The 11032-nt window shown below is 49.5% G+C and overlaps 1 protein-coding gene across 1 annotated transcript; it reads right to left on the bottom strand.

Moving 5' to 3' along the window:
- Nucleotides 1–2063: 2063 nt before the first annotated feature.
- On the bottom strand, nucleotides 2064–6937 carry LOC126987536 (transcription factor BTF3 homolog 4-like). Its single transcript, XM_050844555.1, has 4 exons — nucleotides 6791–6937; nucleotides 4705–4883; nucleotides 4167–4365; nucleotides 2064–3233 (listed from the first exon to the last, which is right to left on the bottom strand). Exons 2-4 carry the CDS (start codon nucleotides 4870–4872, stop codon nucleotides 3136–3138), a joined length of 465 nt encoding a protein of 154 aa, XP_050700512.1. The 5' UTR covers nucleotides 4873–4883; nucleotides 6791–6937; the 3' UTR covers nucleotides 2064–3135.
- Nucleotides 6938–11032: the final 4095 nt, after the last annotated feature.

The following is an 11032-nucleotide window of genomic DNA, read 5'->3' on the forward strand; positions in this document are numbered from 1 at the left end:
GGGATAGTCTCGTTGTGAGCGCTAAGCAATGAAAGGGTTAAGTGTTATTTTGACATTATATTACATTCATATATACGTGATAATATATATGTTACTCTCTCCCTCCCACAGCTCACCAACCACAACCATGCGTACATTCACGATCTTCTGTCTCCTGGTGGTCATGGCTGCCTCCTCCGCCTCGGCCCTCCCTGCCCCCATGCCTGCCCCTGTTGGACCCCCTGCTGGTATGGTGGCTGCTCTCTTGGACACGCACACACACACACACACACACACACACAGGGGTAGGCGGTGGGTGAGTGGTAGCGTGCTGGGCCCACATTCACCGCGTGATGGACGACGCGGGTTCGAATCCCCACGCTACCACCTGGGATTTTTCAGTCACCGCCGAGTGGCTTAAAACTACCCACATGCTGTCCTGAAGACCACCCATCAACCCGGGCTCTAGAGGAAACCGTCCAAGTGAATCAAGGAGGAGTTCCGGGGGGCAGCATGAGCCAGGAGAAGATGGCGCCACTATAAACACTTGCCTGCGCCATGACGAGCTGGGGGCGAACACCATCCAGGCCCCTCAAGAAAGCCTACCGGAGCTATAGGCATACACATATAAAAAATACACACACACACACACACACACACTTCCTCCAGTACAAAACTAAACTCGGCCTTTCCTCAAGCACTTTCTAGAAGCCGTGATGTCATTTAAACCTCGACGCATCACTTCTGAATAGCAACAAACGCTTGACATGATTCTAAAAATGCCAAAAATCACATTGAATTTAATAATCATTAATATATAAATTTTTGAAGAGTATGAGGTTATGTATGTCTGTGTGTTTGTGTGTGTGTGTGTGTGTGTGTCTGCCAGCCCCAATGTGTGTTCTCTGCCCCCAGCCATCGATGCGTTCATCCCGCCAGCTGTGAAGGCGTTCATTCCCACCCCAGAGCAGATCGCAGCCCTCAATGCCCTGCACACCACCACCCCTGCGCCCACCCCCGTAGGTAGGTACCCCACTCGCCACTATAATGAAAGGAGAATGACAGGATAGAACATTTGAGAGACAGGGAACAGTTGGAAAGTTTGGTTTAGTCGGCGCAACATCTGTGGTCATATGCCGGAGAAAGACAGAAGGGAAAGGAATCATAGGAGAAGGGAACAGACCCCAGGAGACGGGACACAACCCCCGATTAATACCTGGTACACTACTGGGTGGACAGGGGCTACATAGGGTATCGGAAAAGCCGCCCAAATTTTTCCACTCCGCCTGGGAATCAAACCCGGGGTCTCTCGGTTGTGAGCTGAGTGTGCTAACCACTGCACCACGAAGCCAGGCCCTGTATACCTCCCACTCCCCTCTATAATTACCGACACAATGTTCTTTCTATCCCGGCACAGGAGGAGTCTAAAAGCAGGCAGCAGGCAGCAGACACCAGCAGTAAAGCACACCCACCTCCCGGCACTGACCTACAAGCAAGTTCCCCTCCCAGCAGAGATCAGCGAGTTCTGTGTTGCAAGGGGCGGAATGGCAGTGACCTTGGTAGTAAAGAGTTCAGGCGGTGACCCGAGCCTTCCTCTCTTCCTGGTGTGAGGTAGTTAGGTGACCAGTGTGTGTGTGTGTGTGTGTGTACGTGTGTTGTCGCTGGGACTGTTAAAACGCTTTCAAATTTTACCCAATAAAGAAAATGTGACTTTTCCTGTGTTTTGTTTTTCATATAGTGGTAGGGAGGGGGAGGAGGAGGAGGTGGGGGAGGTAGAGGAGGAGGAAGATGAAGAAGGAGGAGGAAGGAGGAGGGTTAAGGCAGAGGAGGTAAAGGAGGACAAAAAAAGGAAGGAGGAGGAGGAAGATGAAGGAGGAGGAGGAAGAGGAGGGGTAAGAGGAGGAAGATGAAGAAGAAGAAGAAGAAGAAGAAGAAGAAGAAGAAGGAGGAGGAAGATGAGGAGGGGTAAGCCCAGGCCTCATATAACTACAACCAGGTAAACACACACACACACACACACACACACACACACACACACACACACACACACACAGCAACATTGAGGTAAAACAAGCAACATAACCTTCATTTTTCCTTGCATCTTTATTAATACTAATTCATGAGTGTGTTTGTGGGAAGGTTTGGGCGGTGTGTTCAGGCTCCACGGCACTGACTGGAACACACAAGGCAGGTCACAACACATGGTCTATGCTCCCTAGTACAGGTTCTATAGTTAATCTACAGTCGACCCTCAAATAGTACAGTTTCCAATGCAGTTGTCCCTCAAATAGTACGGTTTCCGAACACACGAGGCAGCTCACAACACATGGTCTATGCTGCCTAGTACGGATTCTATAGTCAATCTACAGTCGACCCTCAAATAGTACAGTTTCCAATGCAGTTGTCCCTCAAATAGTACGGTTTCCGAACACACGAGGCAGCTCACAACACATGGTCTATGCTACCTATTATGGGTTCTATAGTTAATCTACGGTCGATCCTCAAATAGTACAGTTTCCAATAGTTCGATTTTGTTTTTATGAGGATTTTCTATTCTATGATTTTCTATAGAACCAAACCTAACTATTGGAAACCGTACTATTTGACGGTTGACTGTATTCCAATGCTGTCAAGTTATTAAGTTTGTTATTATCCGAAAAACGAAACAAGCTGTATAACCTTTTACGATTATTCAATGATCTAAATAAATTCGTTTCAAGGTAGTGAATAGCTGACAGATAACAGGAAGGGGGAGGTGTTGAGAGTGTGTGGCAAGGTGCTGGGTGATGCTGACCTTGCCTGACCCCCAAGCCGCCACCTCCCACCCACCAGCTTGTCGTAGAAGTACCAAAGGTCAATTAATGTACAATTCTGGAAATACATCTGATTTAATCCCATCAATCCTCAACTTTGCTATATGAGTGTTTGCTTCCATAATTGCTTCTCCAAGAATGTAACTCGCCCGCCCGACAGGTGGGGGACGCCTTCATATATCTGCTAAATATTTTGCCGCAATGGATATCTTGGGGGTATTCACAAAGGTAACTTCTTAACTGAAAAGGTCGCCACAGAATCCCTCCCAAGCCTCACACACCTGTCCCCAACACACACCTGCCCCTCACAGCCCAGTGCTCCAAAACACCCACCCACCTACACTCAGAGCTGGCCCGTGTCTGACATGCTGGCAGCCTCAAAGTTCTCAACCAGAGTGGGAACATCATCGCCATCATCTACTCCTCCAGCTGAAGCACCGCCTGGAAGCACACAAAAATATACATAAGGAGGAGGTTCAAAAATAGTAGCAAAAGATGGCTGGGAGTACAGGAGTGACAGCCTTAATTTCTCTCTTTTTTTACACCAAAGGAGACAGCTCAAGGGCACAAAAAATGGAAACAATAATAAAAAAAGCCCGCTACTCGCTGCTCCTATAAAAAGAATCCAAGGAGGTGGCGAAAGAGGTCAAATTCAGGAGGAAAGTTTGGTTTAGTCGTGCAACATCTGTGGTCATATGCGGAGAGAGACAGACAAGGAAAGTTTGGTTTAGTGGGCAACGTCTGTGGTCATATGCGGGAGAGACAGAAGGGAATTATAGGAGAAGGAACAGTTGGAAAGTTTGGTTTAGTGGGCAACATCTGTGGTCATATGCGGAGAGAGACAGGAGGAAGGAATTATAGGAAGGAACAGCTGGAAAGTTTGGTTTAGTCAGCAACATCTGTGGTCATTTGCGGAGAGAGACAGAAGGGAAGGAATTATAGGAGAAGGAACAGACCCCAGGAGGCAGGACACAACCCCCGATTAATACCTGGTACACTGCTGGGTGGACAGGGGCTACGTAGGGTATCGGAAAAGCCGCCCAAATTTTTCCACTAAAAGATCTTCTACAACAATCCGTATAAAGCCGAAACTGACTATTGGAAACTGTACTATTTGAGGGACGATTTTATACATTAAGTTCAGGGAAAATGTTGAGGTTTTTTCCCTCTAAATATACCTTGCCAAATCATAGAGCGTCTTATACGGTGAGAAATACGAAACATGTTCATAGAGTTCGGCATTTTGTTTGGAAGCTTACCAACCATTTTCTTTTCTTTTCAACAGGAAAGGAAGGCGCTCGAGGGCATAAAAAAATTGAAAAAAAATTGAAAAAAATCCCGCTAAGCACTACTGGTAAAATTGGTGTATCTTACCAGCTGTGAGGGAGGCTGCCAGGCGTTTCAGATGGTGTAGACCGTCGACGCCAAGCTGGTTGATGATCCCCGGCAGCATCTCGGCCATCTGTTTGTCCTCGGCCCGGCCCGACACAGCGAAGGTGTTGGCGCTGGGGGACGCCTGAACCTTGGGGCTGTTGAAGTGTATCACCGAGCCATCCTCCTTAATCATGTTGACCTGGGGACAACGCAGATGGATGGGTGATGCGGCCTAGTACCTTGTCACCAGCTGTCCCCCTGAGCATGAGGTGACACAGCTTAGTACCTTGTCACCAGCTGTCCCCCTGAGCATGAGGTGACACAGCCTAGAACCTTGTTACCAGCTGTCCCCCTGAGCATGAGGTGACACAGCCTAGAACCTTGTCACCAGCTGTCCCCCTGAGCATGAGGTGACACAGCTTAGTACCTGGTCACAAGCCGTCCCCCTGAGCTGAGGTGTGTGTGTATGTGTGTGTGTGTGTGTGTGTGTGTGTGTGTGTGTGTGTGTGTGTGTGTGTGAACCCCCGCCGGTGCCTACCTCCTCTATGCCAGGGATGGTGTTGGCCGCCAGCCTCTTAAGGGAGCTCTGCAGCTTCTTGTCATCGGTAGCAGCGGAGCGGTGAACAACCTTCTTCTTCCGGCGCGCGCTGCCCTTGCCGCCAATGCGAACTTGCTCCTGAAGCCGTGCCAGCTGTTGTTTGTTCATCCTGGCTTGTGCTGTGCCCAGAATAACAACAATAATAATAATAATAATAATAGTAATAATAATAATAATAATAGAAAGTTGGAAAGTTGGGTTTAGTGAGCGCAACATCTGTGGTCATATGCCGGAGAGAGACAGAAGGGGAAGGAATTATAGAAAGGAACAGTTGGAAAGTTTGGTTTAGTCGGCGCAACATCTGTGGTCATATGCCGGAGAGACACAGAAGGGGAAGGAATTATAGAAAGGAACAGTTGGAAAGTTTGGTTTAGTGGGCGCAACATCTGTGGTCATATGCCGCAGAGAGACAGAAGGGGAAGGAATTATAGAAAGGAACAGTTGGAAAGTTTGGTTTAGTGGGCGCAACATCTGTGGTCATATGCCGGAGAGAGACAGAAGGGGAAGGAATTATAGAAAGGAACAGTTGGAAAGTTTGGTTTAGTCGGCGCAACATCTGTGGTCATATGCCGGAGAGAGACAGAAGGGGAAGGAATTATAGGAGAAGGGAACAGATCCCAGGAGACAGGACACAACCCCCGATTAATACCTGGTACACTGCTGGGTGAACAGGGGCTACGTAGGGTATCGGAAAAGCCGCCCAAATTTTTCCACTCCGCCCGGGAATCGAACCCGGGCTCTCTCGATTGTGAGGCGAGTGCGCTAACCACTGCACCACGGAGCCCCCAAGAATATATTAAAACTATCTGGGAAAACAAGACACAGAAAAACACAGAAATTGCAGCACTACTAAAGAAACAGCTTAGTGGGGGCCATGCCAAGGCTTACCCCATGCCTATAGCTACTGAGCTTAATGACCCTGGCGGTAGTATGACCCTTCTTCTGTACCGTGAACCTAAAGAAACACTCATTAGAACCCGACTGACCTTTGACCTTTAAAAGTAGCTGATGTGAGGAGCGAAAGTTACATAATGCCGCCCCAACTTGCTCCATAGCCCCACCCCATTGCCCCGCTGCCCTATAACATTCCCCGTCCTTTCCCTAGATAATCCTCCAATTTGCCCCATATCCCCCACGCCCCCATAGCCTAGCCCCACCCCATTGCCCCGCTGCCCTATAACATTCCCCGTCCTTTCCCTAGATAATCCTCCAATTTGCCCCATCCCCCCCCCCCATAGCATAGCCCCACCCCATTGCCCCGCTGCCCTATAACATTATTCCCCATCCTTTCCCTAGATGATCCTCCAATTTGCCCCATATCCCCCACGCCCCATAGCCTAGCCCCACCCATTGCCCGCTGCCCTATAACATTCCCCATCCTTTCCTAGATGATCCTCCAATTTGCCCCATATCCCCCACGCCCCCATAGCCTAGCCCCACCCCATTGCCCCGCTGCCCTATAACATTCCCCGTCCTTTCCCTAGATAATCCTCCAATTTGCCCCATATCCCCCACGCCCCCATAGCCTAGCCCCACCCCATTGCCCCGCTGCCTATAACATTCCCCGTCCTTTCCCTAGATAATCCTCCAATTTGCCCCATATCCCCGCCCCATAGCCTAGCCCCACCCCATTGCCCCGCTACCCTATAACATTCCCCGTCCTTTCCCAAGATGATCCTCCAATTTGCCCCATATCCCCCACGCCCCCATTGCCCCGCCACCCTAATAACCCGCCCCGTCTTGCCCCAAATCAACCCTCTTCAATGTTCCCAAGCCCCCAAACTTTACCCATAGCCTTGCCTCAGCCCCACCCCCTGGCCCCGCCACCCCCCTACCCCGCCCCGCCCCGCCCCAGGCAAATCCCTCGTATCCCATGAGCCCAGACTTTATTTAACAGTCTCTGGTGAGATACCTTATCGGAGGCCTTACTGAAATCAAGATAAACTGCATGATAACCATTGTTTATCTTACATGAGGTCTGCCAAGCTGAGAGGGTCACGAGGGGAAATAACAGCGTTAATATTACCTATCCCAGAGAGCCAGTAGCTTCCTCTTCCGCCTTCAAAACGTGGCCCTCACATAAACAAAGCTGATGATGATGATGATGATGCGCCTTTCTAACGGCACGGTCCACGCTCGTCCTTCATGGATTCTCGTATTTATCGCTTATTTGACACTTAGCGATGGTCTGGATACATCGGGAAGTAATGGTTTTAACTCTAATGATAAATGAGTGACATTGTATGTGTCCAGGAGGTCAGGAAATGGTAAACACGGGAGGGTATATATATGGACACATGGCACCTTTGCATCTGGCCAGTGGTGATCAAGGTATCGTACTCGACGCTTTGTAACTATTGCCCTAAATACCGATTCCGGCCCCTCCAAGGACGGGATTTATCTTTTTATTAACCTTACGATCCTAAAACATAATTACTAATAGCTTCATGGCACCTGGGAAGCATGAATCAATTTTTGTTAAAGAAAGTGTCGTACGCTGGACATGTTTGGGATTTAGAACTTTATGAATTGATTTGAAATATTTATTGTTGTAAAATACAGCAAAGGGGAATGGCTGACTAGTTGAGTTACAAAAAATAAAGATCTCCATTGTACAAACACAAAAACATATGTTGAGGTTTGTTAACAGAAAAAAAGAATTATAATGTAAATACTGATAACATTCCTGGGCAAGTACACCTGTAATTACCTAAGGCCTGGCAGCAACTTTGGGTAATTATGTCAGGTACAATGTTATAATTAATGATCTCTGTCCTGCCTGGGGGTTGGGATGCCATGTTAATCCTCCCTTCTCCCTTGTTATTTACCTGCAACAATAAACTATCAATCAATCAATCCGGAGAAACAAGCAAAGGGGCGGGGACATCGTTGCCAGATTATCGTACTCATAGCATAGTATTTACCGGTTTTTGACGCATAACTATTGCCAAGAAACCTCAGGAATTAACTATTTTAACGATAAATATAAATGAATCTAGTTACTGGGGCCCTTGAGACAGTTTTGGGGTCGGAAGTTGGTAATTATAAGAGGCTGAGTACAACAATCTGGCACCGTTGGGCGGGGAGCAAGGCGAGCAGTCCGTTGCCAACTCGCATATATTTTTGCTACATGTTCTTGTATGATCTGAAATATACTGTAATATTCTAGACTGTACTGTTCTGGATATATATAGGAGAGGAGGGCGAGAGAGGAGCCTAGTCCCGGTCATAGTAAGCTAGTGGTCAGTGAAGAGTCCGAGTGAAGTGTACTACTAAGGAAGAATATTAAACTTCAGAAGCTGTGCAAAGTGTTTACATATCTCCCTCCCACGGAGTCTCCTGACGGCGACACGGAACCCAAGTAACACGTCCGGCATAACACTGGTGTCAGGAGTGGGATGCATTTGTTTTTCGCCATGGAGACTCGTTCCCAAGCTGCCCAGAGGGACATGTTGACTGAACTTTTGGAAGCCTTGAGACTACAGGGGGAGAAACAAGAAAGAGCACAGCAACAACAAGAAAGAACACTCCAAGAACTCAAAGAACAACAAGAAAGAGCACAGCAACAACAAGAAAGAGCACAGCAACAACAAGAAAGAACACTCCAAGAACTCAAAGAACAACAAGAAAGAGCACACCAAGAACTCAAAGAACAACAAGAAAGAGCACAGCAACAACAAGAAATAGCACAGCGACAACAAGAAGGAACACTCCAAGAACTCAAAGAACAGCTAGAAGATCGCTTCACAGGATTACAGCTACAGCTAAAAGCAGTACAAGATGGAAGTGAGTCAGTGCGAAGAGAAATGACTGATGTGACCACGAACTTGGGACAACGTCTGATAGAAGTGGAGAAAGAACACACAAATCTTCAACAAGAGATGGAGGTGGTACGGGAGACGACACACAAAGAAATATTAGAAGTGCAGGGAAAGGTGAACCGTACAGAACAGGCAGTTTGTGACGTAAGTGACAGAGTGAAGGCCCTTGAAGACTGCTTGGCTGGAAACGGACAGCCAGTGCCTGCAGGGGCTAGTTGTACCCAAGATGCTTCTCCTACGCAAGTCCGGGGTAGTTTGAGCCCTGTTTCGCCTGAGTTTATCCCTGCAAGAAGTTCCGCCAGCCCCATGGGTCTGCTGGGTTCGCCTGTTAGAAAGAAGCCTCAGGAGTTTGATGGCAAGGTCTCCTGGGAGGCTTACCGCGCTCAGTTTGAGCTGTTGGCAGCTCGGAACGGATGGGATGACCAAGAGTGCGCGGTACAGCTGGCCACTAGCCTGAAAGGGGCGGCGCTGGAGGTCCTTGCTCAGCTCGACAATGCGACAAAGGGCAGCCACAGCGGGCTGGCACAGGCGCTGGAGCAACGATATGGGACCAAGCACCAGAACGAGCTTTTCAGGGTTAGGTTCAGAACCCGCAACAGGAGGCGCGGCGAGTCTCTTCAGGAACTCGCTCAGGACCTTGAGAGCATGGCGCACAAGGCATACCCAGGTGCCACCCCTGACCTGCTGACGGTTTTGCTGCGTGATCAATTCATCGATGCCCTGGACAGCCCTCAGCTGAAGATACAAGTGAACCAAGCTAAGCCAACATCAATGCAGGAAGCTCTGACACGTGCCATGGAGTTTGAGTCCTTTGTTAGGTCTAGCTTGTCAAGCTTCAGGGACGACTCGACTTCTGGCTTTAGGGCACGAAAGGGCGCTGTCAGCGACACAGACAGGTTCCAAGGAACGTGCTGGTACTGCGAGAAGGTTGGGCACAAGGAGAACGAATGCTATAAGAGGAAGAAGGAATATGAAGGTGGCGCTAGGAAGAAGCCCAGGGAAGGACCCAAGTGCTGGACCTGTGGAGAAATGGGCACTGGAAGAATGAGTGTCGGAAAAATGTGCCCTGGCGAGGACCACCACTCAGGCGAGGGAAGGAGAACTGGTTCACAGGGCAACGACCAGTCTGTCCTGTACATGCCCCGAAGATATCAATGTGCAGGAAAACCACCATGACGGGCTGCCAAGTGGAACAGACAGCGGAGGTGCCATGGGAAGACTTGGGAAAACTGCAGCGGGAGGACCGAGATCTGAGACCAATTAATTGAGTCAGTCGTCAACGCGACCTGGGTGGGAAGTAATCTCGAGAGAAAGCCCTACCACCAAGAATTACTGGACTCAGTGGGACACTCTTCGGATGGACGACGGGGTGTTGCAGCGACGCTGGGTCTCTCATGATGGTCTTGACCACTACTGGTCCACGGTGTTACCTGTGAAGTCCCGGGAAGGCGTCTTGAAAGAAATGCATGACAGCATCACCAGCGGACACCTTGGGGTAAAGAAGACACTGAGTCGCCTGCGCCAAAGGTTCTACTGGGTTGGCATGAGGAAGGACGTGGAAGAATGGTGTCACGCGTGTGAGGTGTGCTGTGCAAAGAAGGGCCCCAAGAAGCGTCACCGTGCCCCATTGCAACTATACCAGGTTGGAGCCCCCATGGAACGGGTGGCAGTGGATATAGCAGGACCCTTGCCTCTGACGACGAACGGAAATAGGTACATCTGCGTCACAATGGATTACTTCACCAAGTGGCCGGAAGCCTACGCCATCCCTGACCAGGAAGCCACTACCATCGCCAAGGTTTTGGTGGAGGAGTTCTTCTGTCGCTTCGGTGTGCCTAACGAGCTCCATTCCGAGCAGGGAAGGAATTTTGAGTCAACAGTCCTTGCTGAGTGCTGCAAGCTTCTGGGTATCAAGAAGACCCGGACCACCCCTCTGCACCCACAGTCAGATGGAATGGTGGAGAGGTTTAATTGGACGTTGGGCCAGGAGTTGGCCAAGCAGTGCAACAATGATCAGTCTTCATGGGATCAGAAGCTGCCTGCGCTTCTCATGGCCTACAGGTCTGCCGCCCACGAGACTACGGGGTATTCACCGGCAAAGCTGATGTTTGGACGTGAGCTGCGATTGCCGGTGGACCTATTGACAGGAAGGCCTCCTGGGGAAAGTCTTCCAAGGGACGCCTCCAGTTTTGCCCGTCAACTAGAGGAACGGCTGGAAGAGGTGCACCATCAAGTCCGTGGTGCCTTGAAGTTCTCCGGGGAGGCTATGAAGCGCGGTTACAATATGAGGGCAAGCCACGTTGACTTCAAGGAAGGAGACCAAGTCTGGCTTTACAACCCACAGAGGAAGAAAGGACAGTCTCCGAAGTTACAGAGCCCCTGGGAAGGCCCTTACACTGTGCTAGAACGCCTCTCCGACGTGACTTACCGAATCCGGAGAACGGAAA

This window comes from Eriocheir sinensis, chromosome 6 (assembly GCF_024679095.1).
Source record: "Eriocheir sinensis breed Jianghai 21 chromosome 6, ASM2467909v1, whole genome shotgun sequence".
Lineage (NCBI taxonomy): Eukaryota > Metazoa > Arthropoda > Malacostraca > Decapoda > Varunidae > Eriocheir > Eriocheir sinensis.

Coding starts and splice junctions, on each gene's coding strand:
- LOC126987536 (XM_050844555.1), bottom strand. CDS start 4,872: ATGAACAAACAACAGCTGGCACGGCTTCAGGAGCAAGTTCGCATTGGC. Junction 4,366..4,704: donor CCATCCCTGGCATAGAGGAG/GTAGGCACCGGC, acceptor CGTTGTCCCCAG/GTCAACATGATTAAGGAGGA. Junction 3,234..4,166: donor GGCAGCCTCCCTCACAGCTG/GTAAGATACACC, acceptor GTGTGCTTCCAG/GCGGTGCTTCAGCTGGAGGA.